Below are 18,753 nucleotides of genomic sequence, written 5' to 3' on the forward strand. Positions count from 1 at the left end.
ATCTAACCATTCCATTGTAGCTCTGTCTGTATGTTTAGGGTCGTTGTTCTGCTGGAAGTTGAACCTCTCTCTGCCCCAGTCTCAAGTCTTTTGCAGACTCTAACAGGTTTTCTTCTAAGATTGCCCTGTATTTGGCTCCATCCATCTTCCCATCAACTCTGACCAGCTTCCCTGTCCCTGCTGAAGAAAAGCATCACCACAACATGATGTTGTCACCACCATGTTTCACGGTGGGGGGTGGTGTGTTCAGGGTTACGTGCAGTGTTAGTTTTCCGCCACACAGAGCATTTTGCTTTAATGCCAAAAAGTTCAAATTTGGTCTCATATGACCAGAGCACTTTCTTCCACATGTTTGCTGTGTCCCCCATGTGGCATCTGGCAAACTGCAAACGGGACCTCTTATGGCTTTCTTTCAACAATGGATTTCTTCTTGCCACTCTTCCATAAAGGGCAGTTTGTGAAGCGCACGACTAATAGTTGTCCTGTGGACAGATTCTCCCACCTGAGCTGTGGATCTCTGCAGCTCCTCCAGAGTTACTAAGGGCCTCTTGGCTGCTTCTCTGATTAATGCTCTCCTTGCCAACCTGTCAGTTTAGGTGGACAGCCATGTATTGGTAGGTTTTGCAGTTGTGCCATACTCTTTCCATTTTCGGATGATGGATTGAACAGTGATCTGTGCGATGCTCAAAGATCGGGATACTTTTTTAATAACCTAACCCTGCCTTAAAATTCTCCACAGCTTTATCCCTGACCTATCTGGTGTGTTCCTTGGCTTTCATGATGCTGTTTGTTCATTAAGGTTCTCTAACAAACCTCTGAGGGCATCACAGAACAGCTGCATTTATAATGAGATTAAATTACACACAGATGGATTATATTCACTAATTAGGTGACCTAATTAGTAAGGCAATTGGTTCTATTATATTTTAGTTAGGGGTATCAGAGTAAAGGGGGCTGCATACAAATGCACGCCGCACTTTCACATATTTATTTGTAAAAAAATGTGAAAACCATTTATTATTTTCCTCCCACTTCACAATTATGTGCCATTTTGTGTTTAGTCAGTCACATAAAATCCCAATAAAATACATTTATTATTTTGGTTGTAACATGACAAAATGTGGAACAGTTCAAGGGGTATGAATACTTTTTCAAGGCACTGTACATAATAGATCCAGTACCGAATTATAGGCCATCCCATATGCTTCCAATACCCTTATATACATGTGATGTGGGTGTAGCGAAACACATTAAACTATTATATTGTGAGACTATAGAATATTTTAGTCTTATTTGACTCCTGTGATGTCTATGTCCAGATGTGAATGCTGGCTGTAGTCTGGCTCCTTTGTTCCCTACAACCCCCTTGGAGGACAAGTCAGAGTAGAGTATTGTTTTAATCTTCAAGTGTTTGTAACTTTTATATACATTCCTAATGTAAGTATTTATAAGCATACACTTGCAAATTTCACATACAGTATAATGACAATGAATTTGTATATTCATGTAATTTTAGATGCACCTCCAGTTATCGCCTGAGGAAGTGGACAGACACTGATCCATGAAACACACACATAGAACAGTTGGTTATTTCCCCAATCCTCCTTCATAATATCTTGGAACATTAAAACTGAAAATGGACAGGTTAAATAATACAGAAGTGATTGTTAAAACTGAATGTAAAAAGATCACAGGGATAAGGAATATGGGTGGGACTCAATTAGGTTTTAGATGTTTTTAAACAAAATTTATTGTATTGTGTACTATTTCACTAGTACATGTGGTATTTATCAATTACAATTATGTTTTTTTTAAACATAATATAAGACAAATTTAAAAGTGATTTGAAGTGTTGTGGTACCTCGTTTCTTCTTACGTTGTGATATATCTAAAATTTGAATGCTGGTATAGAACTTAAGCTTGTTAGTTCGGAAGTTCCTATATACTTACTAGTTGCTTGTATATAAGAAAAAAAAATAAGCAATATGGATTTATGTACATCTTGTTTACATCTCCCATAGATGGCAAGTTCTTCTGTGTTGCAAAGTACTGCCACCCACATGTTTACTATATCAGCAACATTTTTTTAACACTGTTAATATTATGTAACAGTGTCTCTTTCGCAAGCAATATTGGTGAGCGCAGATCCCTGTTACCTCTAATGTTTATGGATTTACATTCAAGCAAAGCCATGACTGTTTTTCCTTCTACAATAGCAGTTACAGTCTGGACGGAAAGTATTCAGACCCCCTTAACATTTTCACTCTTTGTTATATTGCAGCCGTTTGCTAAAATCATTTAACCACTTGCTGACCTCCTCACGCAGATATACTGCGGCAGAATGGCACGGGCAGGCAGAATCACGTACCTGATCTGCCTCCCGCGGGCGGGGAGTCCTACCGGACCCCCCCCCCCCGGTGCCCGAGGCAGTCGGCTTCTGTCTGGAAGCGATGAGAGGTGAGGGTGAGACCATCCATTCGTGGCCCCCCCCTTCGCGATTGCTCCCAGCCAATCAGATTCCTCCTCTGCTGCTGTATGCTAAACAGCAGCAGAGGAAATGATGTCATCTCTCCTCTGTGTTTTTCTGTCAATATGGGGTGCTGTGTGTACATTAATGAGGAACAAAATGAACTTAAATGATTTTAGAAAATGGCTGCAATATAACAAAGAGTGAAAAATTTAAGGGGGTCTGAATACTTTCCATCCCTACTGCATGTTGAGTATAGGGTTTCCATAATTGCTAGGTAATGTATTAAAGTGGATGTAAACCCTCCAAGTGAACAGCCCAGATGATAAACAGAGATGAAACAAATCTCCCTATATAAGTTTTACGGGTATATCTGCTGTCTTCATCTTTATATACTGTTTAGAAAGTGCATGTCCTGTTAGAATGTTCTCTTCCTGATTCACCTGTGGGTGTGGATTCTTGCTATACACTGTGAGACAACTTATTGGAGGAAAGGCACACACCCCCTCTCCACACATGCAGAGCTTGCCTGTGACTAGTGTAGCTTTGTGCTAATCTATTTATAGCTCCCTCCCTGACACAATGTCAGGCTTCCATTTTAGAGAACTTGTCAGGAGTTATCAGGCTGATAACAGAAGAATGAAGCAGGAGACAGCGACAGGGCATAGTGCTTTGAAGAGAGATAACAAAACACTGCAGAAATATGTGCTCAGCTCACATTTCATGAATCGGGTTTACATCCACTTTAACAGCCCCAGACACCTAGGTAATACAATCATAGATCATAGATCATAGATTTTTCATACGCTGTTCTTTGTGAAGGTAAAATTTCTATTTGATCATGCTAAATCAAATAATTGGGTATTTTTCTATAACAAACATTTTACTGTTTCTGCTGACTGCTCTATATAGTAACACAGAAGGGTCCTTCAGTCCTGTAGTTATCACATTTAAAGTGCAAATGTGGGCAGACACCTATATACAAAGTTGAAATACGTATTTATAAACAGTCATAGGGCTAATGCACATTTTTCTGCAATTTTTGTTTTTATTTGAGGTGACTGTAGCCATATAAGTGCACTTGCAGCAAGAACAATTGAGCACTGTCCGTGATACTTTTTTTAATTGCACAAACATTAAAATTTTCAGGACAAGCTTTTGGGGTATACGCCCTTCTTCAAGGTCCAAGCAGTACTAATACACAAAGTTTTAGCAGAATTTTAACTAAGACAATCTCTGAGGAAAAAAACACAAATACACATATGCAGTAATGGTAATTGAACTTGGATAGTTAGTGACATAATAAAAGGAGGGGGCTATAGACTGGGAGGGGAAGTAACAGCCACAGGGGTGATGGTGGTCATAAAACTGTTGGATAGTGATTTAGAATCCAAGGTCTACATTTAGTCCATTATCTATTGTGTCAAATAAAATTGTCATTCTTAGTTCAAAATTGTCCTTTCCTGAACAGTTTTGAAGTTCCCCCTTCAGAACTAAAACATTTATTCCACAGTGTGGTTTGGTTGTGAAAAATGATGCCCCACAGGTTTCAGAAACCATCTTCCTATGCTCTTTAACCGCTTCCCGACCGCCTCACGCAGATATACAGCGGCAGAAGGGCACGTACGGGCAGATTAACGTACCTGTACGTTGCCCTTTGAGAGGCGGCTTGTGGGCGCGCCCGTCGGGAGCTCCGTGACCGTGATCGCGGGTCCCACGGACCCGATGTCCGCGGGGATACCCGCAATCGTCTCACGGTGAGGAAGAACGGGGAGATGCTAATGTAAACAAGCATCTCCCCGTTCTGCCTAATGACATTGTCACTAATCACAGCTCCCTGTAATCGGAGCGGTGATCAGTGTTGTGTCACACACAGCCCCCCCCCCCACAGTTAGAATCACTTCCTAGGACACACTTAACCCCTACAGCACCACCTAATCAATTACACAGTAATCAATAAAAATGCCATAAAACTATCCCCTATTTTGTAGACGCTAAAACTTTGCGCAAACCAATCAATAACGCTTATTGTGATTTTTTTTACCAAAAATATGTAGAATACGTATCGGCCTAAACTGAGGAAAAAAAAAATTTTTTATATATTTTTTGGGGATATTTATTATAGCAAAATTAAAATATTATGCGTTTTTTTCAAAATTGATGCTATTTTTTTGTTTATAGTGCAAAAAGTAAAAACCGCAGGTGATCAAATACCACCAAAAGAAAGCTCTATTCATGGGAAAAAAAGGATGTCAATTTTGTTTGGGAGCCACGTCTCACGGCCGCGTAATTGTCAGTTAAAGCGACGCAGTGCCGAATCGCAAAAAGTGCTCTGGTCTTTGGCCAACCAAATGGTCCGGGGCTTATATGGTTAATGGTGTGTCTGTGTAAATTCATTCTGTTTTGCCAACTTAAGATCCTTTGTTGCATTTTTTTGCACTGGAAAAGGTACACAACAATACTGGAGGTGCAGCTGTATGGTGATGTAATATTGAAGATCCCTTTTATGTGTATGACACTTTTTTATTGATTGATTTGGCTGCACAGTTGCAGAGTTGTATAGCTTTGATCCCTTCTAGTGGAGGATTATATGTGGTTACTAGAGGTAGAGGTTTTCTTATCTTACTAACTAAGTTTAATTACCATTGCTGTGTATGTTTGTGTTCTTTTTCCTCAGAGAGTGTCTTACTTAACATTCTGCTAAAACTTTGTGTATTAGTACTGCTTGGACTGTGAAGAAGTGAGTACACCCCAAAAGCTTGTACTGAAATTGTGGATGTTAGTGCAAATAAAAAAGGTATCATGGGCATTACTCAATTGTTCTTAGTTATGATCTTGCTGGCAGAAAAACCTGTAAAAAAAATGGTTCATAGTGCAAGCTTTTTACACCTCAACTCTACATGCGTATGCCCGTATAGAGCTGAGATACGTACATAAACAAAGTAATTCATTCAGAATGACTGAAGACCAAGGTCATTCTGCACCCGTAACACTGCCAAGCTACTTGTTTATCTCTACAATGTAATTTTTGTTATCTCCAAGATAAACCTACAAGCGAAGCTAGTTTGCAGTGCCGCTATTTAGATTAAAATATATATTTAATGCTTTTTTGTTTATTTTGGACAATGTAGGGAATGTTGAAAACGCATGACAAGCTTTGTTTACTATCTTTGTAATATATCCCTCCACTATCTGTCCTCTAGACACAACAGGAAGTGAGAAAAAATCTCTCCAAAGTGAGGGACATCCCCTGTTTGACAGCTGCCACAGCAACACGTATCCCTACTGAAGGATTTTGCTGTTATTCCTGCTCAGATGACAACTCAAAATTTAGGATTTTCACTTGGTGATTACAAGGTTGAATAGAGAAATTTTCTATGTAAATCTTAAGATTGTGTGCGGGAGTGACCAGAGGCACAGTTTGTATCCACCTCAATACTGGGCACTTTCACCCCCTTCCTTCCCAGACCAATTTTCAGCTTTCAGCGCTGTCACACTTTCAATGACAATTGCGCGTTCATGCTACGCTATACACAAATAAAAATTTTTATCATTTTGTTCACACAAATAGAGATTTCTTTTGGTGATATTTATTCACTACTCCGTTTTTTAGTTTTTGCGATATAAGCGAAAAAAGAGCAAAAATTTGAAAAAAACAAAACAATATTTTCTTCTTTCTATTATAAAAGAAATCCAATAAAATCAAATTTTGTCATAAATTTAAGCCAACATATATTCTGCGACATGTTTTTGGTAAAAAAAATCCTGTTAAGTGTATAATAATTGGTTCGTGTGATCACGGACATATGTACGCAGATGATCATGTACAGACGTGCGCAGGTGATCATGGACATATGTGTGCAGATAATCATTGGGACATGTGATTTTACTGTTAAATCTGTGGGGGACAGGTGTTTTTACTATCTGGGAACATGTGTGTGGGGGCATGTGTGTTTTACAGGCATACTCCGCTTTTAAGTACACAATGGGGTTTATTTACTAAAGCTGGAAAGTGCAAAATCAGGCTCCCTTCTGCATAGAAACCAATGAGCTTCTAACAACAGCTTGTTCAATTAAGCTTTGATAATAAAACCTTTAATCTCATTGGTTTCTATGCAGAAGTGAGCCTGATTTTGCACTTTCCAGCTTTAGTAACTAAACCCCATTGTGTACTTAAAAGCGGGGTATGCCTGTACATTGTGTACATGTTTTACATGTGTGTTTTACATTGTGTACATGTGTGTTTTACATTTGTGTACATGTGTGGTTTACATTTGTGTTCTACACTGGTGATCAGTGAGTAAAAAGCTGTAAAAAACAGCTCATACTCACTGATCACCAGTCGGCTGCAGCGATCCGCTCTCCTCTCCTCACCGACAACTTCTGTGTGAGGAAAGGAGAGCCGATTGCCTAGCAACCGACTCTCTGTTTACATCACATGACGGCCGTGACTGAACCCGGGCCGTCATGTGATCAGGAGGGCCAATCACAGAGCCCTCCTGCCGATCAGAGATGTGCCGTGTCCGGGTGACACGAGAGCATATGGATGGCGCCGCTGAGGGACGTTCCTGAATGTCCACTCAGAAGGAGAGAGTGCCCACCCGGTCGTTTATGTGCAGTAGCCGGGTGGGAAGTAGTTAAAGTAGTAAGAGTTTGCTGAAAAAAACTGCAGGCCTAGAAGAAAGGGTTAAAAGCGCCTGTGTTGCAGCGCTGCCAAAGCGATTTGCAGGCGCTTCGTTCATTTTAACGGGCAGGGCGTTTTTCTTCTCTTTTTTTTTTTTTACCCCTTTTGGGAAATGATGTGGTTTATGTAGGTCTTATTTGTTTGTCTTGTAAGTGTAAATTTTTAAGTTCTGGTTTACATGGGTGTGTAAAGGAAAATGAAACAAATTTTAGAAAGTGGATAAGAGTGTCTGACTGTTAAACTAGACATGTATAGATTTACAATGGGATAGAGATACCCTATTTAGGTTAGAAGAGGAACATAAGTATTGTAATATATAAGTAGATTGAGAGTTTAGTGGAAATTGCTTTTTCTCTAAAAAACGCATTTCTTTTTGTCAAATTCCTTTTATGCACATTGTCTAAAATGAAAAATGTATAAAACAAAGATTATAAAAAAAAAAACATTTTTTTTCTGTCCTGTAAGTGCACCGCCCCAGTGTGAAAGCATGAGAGGCGCTGAGGCATGAGAGGCACTTTTCAGGTGCTTTACAGACGCTATTTTTATCGCTAAAATGCCTGAAAAGCGCCCCAGTGTGCAGGGGTTTAATATGTGTCTATTTGCACCAGCCTACTGAAAAATGCAGCCCTGATAACTTTAGTCTAACTAGGGAAATATACAGTATACTTTTAAAAATAAGAAGACTTTTTCATGTGTTATACATAAGTCATTTTATCCATTTACAAATAAAAGTTAGCACAAAAGAGGCAATTTACCTAATGACTAATTCATTTGGTTATTACGATAATCATATGATCAGGAACTATTCCTACTACCCCCCCGGTTATTGCTAGAGGACTAGAACTGTAATGTGAAATAATGGTGAAATAAAACGTCCCTGGTACATACTTGAAAGCCCACACTACAAAAAGAAAGGGTGGATGGGTGAATCTCCTTGAAAGGAACACAGACATCAATAAAAAAACCTTAACCAACAATTGGATTGATCATGTTAATTATCTCCCTCAGAAATTGCCAGGGATCCACAGGACACCGCCTCGGTACCTGCCATTTCGGCTCGCATGACATACTGAGCAATACTACCAGCTGTAAATTCATTGCACTATGCCATTCGATTGCCATACCTACCTCATGATCTATGGTATCCATAATATCCTTAACTAATCGTTATCGGTGTCCTGCATATTAGCGGTTCAATTAATTATTATACCCACTGCCAGGTCCTTCTATCTGCCCCCTGCAGCTACTGAATTGTAGTCTGTGCTTGAGGCCTTGCTGAGGGTGTCTTGCGCCTGTCCCTGGTGATTTACAGATCAAATTGTAGCACTATAGGTATCAAACATCAGTCCCTGAGGAAGCCAATACTGGCGAAACATGTCGGACATCTAAATACCTACTTACGGAACTGGCTCCTCAGGCCAAGTTTTGTAAACAAAATTTCCGCTACACAATTGTGTTTTTTTAATATATATGTATTATGACGCACATCTTGTCTTTGTGAACTCTATGTCGACTTTTTAAGAACTTTTAGTTAATAAAATATTTTGGTTTTTACTATGATGTAGTGTGTATGTTTTGGCACCGTTATAATCCCCGCATTTCCCTTTTGATATCTCTCAGAATCCCTCCAATTTTTCCTGTTCAGTATACATTTGTCCAACAGTACCAAATCCCGATGAAGTTGGCTCTCTGAACTCCCAAAATGTGTTGGATTTTTATGATACAAGTGGGAATAAAACTGAATCTGAACTACATATTTTCTGCTTTTCAGGCCAACCAACAGGATACAACGCCCTACACTTTTCTTCTAGTTCTTTGAACAATAAATACCTGACAGGTATTCTATCCCTTTCCCCCTTTTTCCAAAACTAATATAAAAAGTTATTGACTTTAAGATAAGCTTTTACAGCATTCTCACCTAGAAACTTAAAGTAGAAAGTATAAATTAAAGTTTTTGGCAAATTCGTTTTTTACTGTATGTGTGAATAAATAAACTACATTGTAACTTTCCAGGCGTTTCTTACTTTAGGGTGTATGAATTTGTAAATTTAGTTGACATTTTTTAATTGAACTGAGAAGTTTATTTTTCTGAATTAAAGGACGAGGACTCTGGGATCCTGTTGCTGTGTTATTACTGTGCTATAGATGTCAGGGGTTGCAATATTTTTACACAAAAAAGTCAGAAGCAGAAAGAGAATTCAGATAGAGAACACTTTTATGTGTATAGAACGGTCAAACAAATAGCTAAGTGTTTAGAGGAGTGCTAGATCTGTTATGAAACAGACACAATCTGAACAAGCAACAGTGTAAACCATAAAGAGTGCTGATAGCATATATCCAGACACAAAAGATGAAAGGGTGCCTAATAATATATGAGATTGATCATGAGCAGACAAACTGGGTTGCCTACATACTCTCTAAAAAATCATTGCAATTCAGTCAATGTTGATATTCATATGATGAAATGAAAAGTATACAATGAGAAGAGATTGCAACAAATGCTGCATGAACGGTCTCAAAAACAAATACAGCATTTAAAAAAAAGGGCGTGTTGAAAATACATACCATGTGCATTTAAGCCACAAAAGAAACACAATAAAATAGAGGTAACTACCAGCATCAATTAAAACATAACAAACAGTTAATAATTAGAGCAAATTTAAATAATAAATACATACAAAACTGATAATAAATCATAAAAAAAAAAATTGTATGCATGTTTTCTCCAAACATTTGACACAAAAATAAGTGACCTATAAATTTCCTTTAAATACTTAAGGACCAGCCCCCGTCGTTTTATGTTGCTACTTTGACATTAAATAAAATAAAAGCTAGCTGCCATAACCCTGGTATCGCTAAAAACGCTGGACTGTCCTCTCTAGGATAAAAGTGGTCTCTGCAGCGGATTCGCCACGAAATAACTTATATCAGGGGCAGGAGAGGCCCCCCCCCCCTCCCACCGCGCTCCGGTTGTCTCTGCAGCTTACAGGAGCCGTCGGTAGTGGCGGAGCCGATCGGTTCCTCTCCCCTCACTGCTTGGATGCCGAGTGAGGGGAAGATGACCCCCGCTCGGCTCAATAGCATTGGAAACATCAAACGTCACTTCCGTCCAATGCTCTTAAAGGGGACATTTCTTTTTTTTTTTCAAATGACATTTAATTATTTAATTTTGTATTGCATTTTAGTGTAAATATGAGATCTGAGGTCTTTTTTGATGTCCTGCCATTGTCCTGTCATGCTTTTTTTCTATTACAAGGGATGTTTACATTCCTTGTAATAGGAATAAAAGTGACCATTTTTTTTTTTTTAAAGGACAGTGTCAAAATAAAAAACTAAAAAGTAAAATAAATAAGGAAAAAAAAAATTTGAGCACACCATCCCGCTGAGCTCGCACGCAGTAGCGAACACAAACGTAAGTCGTGCCCGCATATGAAAATGGTGTTCAAACCCCACATGTGAGGTATCGCTGCGATTATTAGAGCAAGAGCAATAATTCTAGCACTAGCCTCCTCTGTAACTCAAAACTGGTAACCTGTAGAAATTTTTAAATGTCGCCTATGGAGATTTTTAAGGGAAAAAGTTTGTCGCCATTCCACGAGTGGGCACAATTTTGAACATGTCGGGTATCAATTTACTCGGCGTAACATTATCTTTCACAATATTAAAAAAAATTGGGCTAACTTAACTGTTATCTTATTTTTTTGAAAAGTAAAGTAAAAAAAAAAAGTTTAAAAAAAGTGCATTTTTAAAAAAAAAAGTGCACTTGTAAGTCCGCTGCGCAAATACGGTGTGACAGAAAGTATTGCAACGACTGCCATTTTATTCTCTGGGGTGTCTGAAAAAAATATATATAATGTTTGGGATTCTAAGTAATTTTCTAGCAAAAAAAAAAAATGATTTTAACTTGTAAACACAGAGTCTGAAAAATAGGCACGTTCCTTAAGTGGTTAACCTCCCTGGCGGTTTTCCCGAGTGTGGCTCGGGGTTAAATTTCAGCATCATTAGCGGTAACCCCGAGCCACACTCGGGATTGCATTGCAGGATCCTGGTGGAGTGTACTTACCTTGTCCCCAGGATCCTGCGATGCCCCCCTACTGTGTCCGTGGGCTCTGTCCTCCGCCCAATGCCTCTCTGTGCCGGGCTCCGTTCCCTGCGAGCGGCGTGACACACGGGAGTGGAGCCTGGCAGCAAATTAAAAAAAGGCAAAAATCATAATACATACAGTACAGTGTAATCTTACAGATTACATTACTGTATGAAATCATTTCACATCCCCTTTGTCCCTAGTGCTTTGTCCAATGCCCTGCATGCAGTTTTATATTATATATACTGTTCTTTCTGCCTGGAAACTGGAGATTGTCCATAGCAACCAAAAAGTGTCCCTTTATGTCAAAAGTGGTTTTAGACCAGCTAGAAAACAGCGATAGTAAATTAGAACACTTGCAGAATTGAGCAATAGTGAATCGTAGGGAAATTAATTTTATTATTATTATATTATTATTTTTTTATAAATATTTATATTTATTTATTATATTATAATTTATGATTTTGTGTTTCAAACTTCATCATACCCGGGATATCTACTAGACTTTTGTTTGGACAGATTTAAGTGTGTTATTGCTAAGAATTACAGGCCTACAATATAAAACACCAAATTTCTATGCAAAATAATTGTACTGCTTTGAGACGCAAAAATCTGACATAATCATACCGCCAGGGAGGTTAAAGCAGTATTAAACCCAAAGCCAAAAACGTAATATAGTGCAGCTTATCATTAGATGTGATAGCTGCATCAGTTTTCTTTTCTTATGCTTTTTTCCCTCTGTTTTCTCCTGGTTATCTAGCCTGTAACACCCCTCCAGTATTATAATGCCCCCACTCTGGATGAAGGAGCACAGGGGGCACCTTTGGACAGCAGCATTGTCAGTCTAGGGGGAGAAGAGTGTTAGATGTACTACCAGTAATAAATACACTAACAAATTGAAGCCAAACTCCAACTAACACTTTATAAGCAGTTATGGCAAAAAGTTTTTTTTTCCTTTTGGGATAAAGATTTTACATAAATAAATAAAAGCCGATAATTGTAAGCACCCTTGCCAGTGTTAACTGGTATGCAAAATCTCTGTAACTGATACATTCTGCTGGAAAGCTTGTTCTTTTAAAAAACAGCAGACTAACTGGCTGGACCACCATATGAAAATAGAAGAAAGGAAGCCTAAAAAAAGAAAATGAATGCAGATATCACATCTAAAACTTGGTAAGCTGCAATATAATACATGTTTGCTTTTGGGTTTAATACAGCTAATAATAGTTACTTTTTAGCTATCAATGTTAAAGGCTAAGAAAAACCAATGCTGTTTCAGATCAGGGAGGACATATCTTATGTCAAATTCTTACATTGGGCACTTTAGCAGAGATATCCCTCCGTTTAAATTCCTGGCTTTGCCTCCCTCCATGCCAAAGTGACCATTATACTACAAACTGTACTGTTAGTGACTACATTCATTTAAATGTGGAGCACTAAATCCTGCTAACTGCATTTTTGGTGCATTTTTTATCAAGCAAATCTTCTACAGGGATCAGTGGTAATGTCTGTAAAACCCATCAATCTTTTGAGACAAAATATTACAGAAAGCATACAATTCTGGAGAATGAAGGATACATAATTGGAACAGGTGGAAAAGGTGACAAGGCAGCAGCCACAAGCTTCAAGGTAATATACTATAATAAGTGAATGGCATTATAAGTGTACAGTGCTAAATGCAATAGACAGTATTGTGGAAAGAGATTTGTATAGAAGGCAATCTTAAAGGCTAAAGTTATAATCACTGCAAAGTTTAGACAGTGGGAGGAAATCTGCCAGAGATCATACTGTGCAGGGAGGGCCTGCCAGAGCAAAATAGTGAGGAGAGGAGTAGGGAGATGCCAAAGAACCTAGTGTAACTGGGGAGGGAGTTTCAGAAAATGTAAAAATAGCGATTTACCGTCAATTTTGCAGCGCTATTTGGCCGATAGCGGGGCGCTTTTACCCCCCCGCTAGAGGCCGAGAAATGGTTAAAACGAGCTGAGAAAGGGTTAAAACCACCCGCAAAGCACTGCTGCAGCAGAGCTTTGTCGGCGGTATAGCCACGCTGCCCATTGATTTCAATGGGCAGGAGCGGTGGAGGAGCAGTATACACACCGCTCCTAAGATGCTGCTAGCAGGACTTTTTTTAGCATCCTGCCAGTGCTCCGCACCAGTGGGAAAGTGTGAAAATGCTTTCACATTGGAGAGACAGGAGAGGCTCTTTCAGGGCGCTTTGCAAGCACTATTTTTAGCGCTGTAGCACCTACAAAGTGCCCCAGTGTGAAAGGGGTCTTAGGGAACAAGTTAGTGTGGTCAGTTTTCTGGCTGTGCTGGGAGAACAGCCTGCCTGTCATCCAATGATTAGACTTGTATGCTGACACACCCCCATGCACAGCCATTCACTGGAATGATCAGTGTACTGCTGTTTCTCCACCTCTCCAAGCCCAGTATTAATATATACAAAAGGAAGCCCTCTGGAGGTGGGACTTTATAGGCACTGAATAAATGTTTAAGTTATAAAAAATATCATTTATTGGAATCATGATTCTCTGTATGTCCTACTAAGTTTTTAATCCTTTTTTGCCTATAAAGTTTCACCTCCAGAGGGCTTCCTTTTGTATATTTAATAGGGATGATGGCACTCCACCCACTATAGCTAGAGTTCTTTTTCAGTATAAATATATAAACAGTATTTTTATATTGTATATATATATATATATATATATATATATATATATATATATATACATTTTGCTTTACATTTTAATTTTATTTTGTTTTAAAAGAAAAGATTCACTTATACTTTAAACAAAGCAATATCCATACCTGTATGGCTTCTTATATGGACTCTGAGTGTCCCATTACTTGCAAACTTCTGACCACAGTAAGGGCAAATCTTTTCTTTTTCACCTGTGTGTGTCTGCAAAAAAAATAATGTTTTAAAAATATGGAAAATATAGTAACCACTTATGATAACAGAGCAAAATACTTCTGAGGTAAACATTCTTTGATCGCAACCAGTGTTTTTTTCAATTACCGTAGTTTAAAATAAATATTCAGAACACACTAGCGTAGATACTGCTTATCGGGCCTTTTTTTCTGCCACAAGGCACACACCTGCCAGCACTGGTCTTGTACTGGTGCCGTGTTTTCATGTAGGGACGCTCTGCTGTGTCAGTTTGCTGGCAGCTGTTAGTTCCCTTTAACTGTTGCCCCTCTTGTAGCGATGTAGTGGGTGGGGATAGTGCCCCTTTACATGCCAGCTGTGGGTAGGGCCCAGTGCACTTGGGTATGGGAGCAGGACACCCTAGAGCTGCTAAGATATAGGGGTTGATTTACTAAAGGCAAACAGAATTTGCACTTGGCAAAGTGCAGTTGCACTCTGCAAGTGCAGTTGTTCCACAGCTTAGTAAATGAGCAGAAGCTCTGCTGACTTCCATCACCCAATTATGTGCAAGCAAAAATGCAGTTTTTTTCTTGCTTTTGATTGGGTATTCTGTACAAAGTGGAGCTGTACCTCATTTACTAAGCTTTGGAGCAACTGCACAGTCTATTTGCCTTTAGTAAATTAACCCCATAGTGCTGAGCTGCAGCTGACCTAAAGAGCCCTCTGAAGGACTGAACTGCCCAGAGTGGTGAGTAAAGACGCTTAGGAACAAACAGAGAAACCTTAAAGTGTAAAAAAAAAACCTTAAAAAAGAAAAGATCCTGTTCCATTAAAGCATTTTATACAGCACAGTGCTTGTGCTGTGTCATTTGCCCCCCTGTAACACCTGTAATACCTGGCTGATCCTGCCTGGCTATACCCTCCCCCTTGTACGCTGACCCTGATATATCAGGGCTGTTGAGCCCTGACCCCGGAGTCATCCGTACGTGCCTCAGTCATCCGTAGCCTGTTATCTATCTCCTCTGTGCTCTGTCTCCCCCTCCTCTCTCTGCCTGTCAGCTTGTGACAATGCCTGCCCCCTCTTGCTCAAATAACTTTCACATCTTCATACCATCCCCTCTGTGTTCTAATCCTGTGTGCCCCTATGTGAATGATTTATAAAAAAAGTTTGCTATACCTCATTTCACAACTCTTCTCAGCGATTACATGATCGGCTGGCTCTCTCTCTCCTCTCCCAAGTGATGTCAGTGGGGGAATCTCGGCCCCGCCCGCTGTATCTATCAGACGGGGAGAGAAGATAGCCAGCTGATCATGTGATCACTGAGAAGAGCTCTGAAATTAGGTATAGCAGGCTTTTTTTTTTATAAATCACTCACACAGGGGCACACAGGATTAGACCACAGAGGGGATGGTATGAAGATATGAAAGTGGCTTAACAACCACTTTAACCTCCTTGGCCCTTTCCTAGCGGGTTTCCTTGCTTGCTTTGAAGGACCTACTTTGTGTGTGGGGAAGGCTACCCAGAGTGATTAACACCTTGATAAACAGACTGTAACATCTGGGGAAGACGACTGTCACAATGAGAGTATTCTGCACTTGTGTGTTCACTGAATGGAAAGTTATTAGAAGAAGGAGAATGTTCTGCACTGTGACCTGCTATCAGTGAGACATGTACTGCAAATGTGCTGCAAAGTGACTGTAACCTAAGAATTGTGTTGTAGTGGCATTTGTGCAGTAAAGCCTTAAAATGCAACTGGACCAGATATTATTTATTCAAGGCAACAGATCGCAGGTCAGGAAAATATGTGTGTGGCTTCAGACCAGGTAAAGATGACACAATATGGCAAGGTTGCACTCTAATAAAAGATGGGTGATTGTTCCATGCAGGAAAAAGCGGGGAGAGTGCAGGGTCCCACATGGAGCCAACAGTCAACCAATGTAGCCTCACCTTATAAGCTCACTGACTTGCTGCTGTCACTGATAAAAATGAACCCCAGCAGAGAAAGTCTTTCACTACTTGCTTTCTCTGCTTCGCTCTGCATTGCATGATGCCATCAGTCAGAGTGCAGAGGAAGAATGTGGTGGATTATTTATTCTACTGTGTTTACAAGTGGCAGTGACACTCACATACTTCCCAAGTATCCCAGATCCTGCACAACAGTTCCGCAATTTTGCACCCTCTCCAACAGAGTCTGTATCCCATGATCGATCGTCCTGCAGGTCCCAGGACACTGGGAACACTGCTACAAATCCTCCCTGCTCCTGCAGTGTCAGCTGGCTTCAGACATTTGCAGCTGAGACTCATAAAACAAATGACCAACATCCTTTGGGCTGCTTCTCCTCTGCCATGCCCCCTTTCCTCCCCTACCATGCCCCTGTTCCTTGCATGCAATTGTAAGGAAGAGTTTATTGTTCTGCTGTGAGTCAGTGCCACCTATCAGTGCTCATCAATGCCACCTCTAAGTGCCCAGCAGTGCTGCCTATCCGTGCTCATCAATGCCGCCTATCATTGCCCATTAGTGATGCCTATCAGTGCTCATCAATGCTGCCTGTAAGTGCTGCCTATCAGTGGCAAGTTTCAGTGCTCATCAATTGCCTATCAGTGCTGCCCATCAGTGCGGCCTATCAGTGCTGCTCCTCAGTAGAACTCTGATCTGAGAACATCTCTCTCATACAGCCCAGAGCCTGAACTGACAGTTCCTCTCCCTCCTCCCCCGCATCGATGAATAGGACAGAGCCAATCAGCTTCTTCTCCTCCAACCCCTCTCCTCCTGTGTAAGCAACATAGGAAGTGTGAAGCCCAGCAGCTGAATGATCAAATTCAGCTGCTTAGCTTCACACTTCCCACATGCACACAGGAGGAGAGGGGTGGGAGGAAAAAGAGCAGATCGGCTCTCTCCTCTTCCATCTGTGCAATGGAGGAGGGAGGGGGAACTGTCAGTGCAGGCTCTAGGCTGTATGCAAGACATGCTCTCAGCTCAGAGTCCTGCGGTCAGCAACCCCACTGGGACCCCCCGACAGTGGCAGAACGCTCAAGGTGCTGGAGCTTAAAAAGAGGGTCTTTGGCCCAGGTGGCTGCATGAGAATGGCTGGAGTGCCTGTAGTGCTTTGGTGGCTAAACGGGGTGAAGATCTGTGAAATTATCACAGTATTGCATTTCCCCTTCCCCTTTGCAGCTGCCATAGTGTCACATCCTTTTGTCCTCTGCAGCCTGCCTGGGAAGGGGGAAGGGACAGGGGGATGATCTATAGTACAGAGGTGGCTGCATAACTAAGTTGGCTTTTTTCTTTAACGGCGGCCTAATGGCTAGGTCACACCAATGTGTTGCATTAGGCAACCTACTAATTTTGAATAAGATGCAAAAACTTCCAAAACCTAGCCTACAAATTTTTTTAAGGCAACGCACCTCAGCACACAGATTAATAACACTTGTGCATTGTGGTGCGTAGCGTCCTGCATTCTGCAAGATAGTCCTAGGACTATACTATCTTACACTGTTCATGTCCCACAGAATCCAAGGCAATGTGCAGAGTGTCAATAGGGTGCCAAGTTCTGCTAAGTTTCAACTATGCTGCCACTGCCACACAAAATGATCTCCTGCCTCTTGTTCCCACTGACACAAATGGTATGGGGTTTACATTATCCTACTTACACCAACAATGGGGCTTATTTTAGTCAACTGACACCAAAGGTATGAGGTTTACTTTATCCAACTGACACCAATAATTGGGTTTATTTTATCTCATTGACACCAGTGCTATGGGGTTTGCTTTATCCCACTGATACCAACAATGAGGCTTACTTTATCCCACTGACACCAACAATGGGGCTTATTTTATCCCACTGATACAAACGATGGGGCTTAGTTTATCCTACCAAGAGCAACAATAAAGCTTATTTTACTCTCATTAACAAACAATGATAATGCTTATTTTACTCCCACTTACATTAATGATGGGGCTTATTTTATCCCGCTAACATTAATTATGGCACCTATTTTACTTCCACAGCCACCTATAGACATGAACGGGTGAAGGCAGCTGTACGCAGCTATGCATTGCTCCTTGCGTAAAGTAGCACATGCACACTGACGCAATATCCCAAACACACACACTACCTGAATTTGGGACATTACGTCTATGCACATGTGAGGATGCACATTATTATCATTTTTATTGATATAATCACATTCTATCACTATCCAAAGCTTGCCGCCTCAGTCTTCGCAACATCTCCAAGATACGCCCCTTCCTAACCAATGACACCACAAAGCTTCTAATCCACTCCCTGGTCATCTCCCGCCTCGACTACTGCAACTCCCTCCTCATTGGTTTACCTCTAAATAGGCTATCCCCACTTCAGTCCATCATGAACGCTGCTGCCAGGCTCATCCACCACACAAACCGCTCAGCGTCTGCCACACCCCTCTGCCAATCTCTCCATTGGCTGCCACTCAGTCACCGAATTAAATTCAAGATACTAACTATAACTTACAAAGCCATCCAAAACCTGGCCCCCAGCTACATCTCTAACCTAGTCACAAAATATCAACCTAATCGTTCTCTTCGCTCCTCCCAAGACCTCCTGCTCTCAAACTCCCTTGTCACCTCATCCCATGCTCGCCTACAGGACTTCTCCAGAGCCTCTCC

The 18,753-nt window shown here is 40.6% G+C and overlaps 1 protein-coding gene across 4 annotated transcripts in view; it reads right to left on the reverse strand.

Annotated features, from left to right (window-relative positions):
• PRDM5 (PR/SET domain 5) overlaps positions 1 to 18,753 on the reverse strand; it is a 328,080-nt gene that overhangs the window by 162,566 nt on the left and 146,761 nt on the right. For all 4 annotated transcript variants that reach the window (XM_073603356.1, XM_073603364.1, XM_073603346.1 and 1 more), the window contains one exon: positions 14,044 to 14,137. In XM_073603356.1, the coding sequence (XP_073459457.1) occupies positions 14,044 to 14,137 (94 nt within the window). The remainder of the gene's footprint in view (positions 1 to 14,043; positions 14,138 to 18,753) is intronic.

The sequence above is a fragment of the Aquarana catesbeiana genome, linkage group LG01, assembly GCF_042186555.1.
Source record: "Aquarana catesbeiana isolate 2022-GZ linkage group LG01, ASM4218655v1, whole genome shotgun sequence".
NCBI classification, from domain to species: Eukaryota; Metazoa; Chordata; class Amphibia; order Anura; family Ranidae; genus Aquarana; species Aquarana catesbeiana.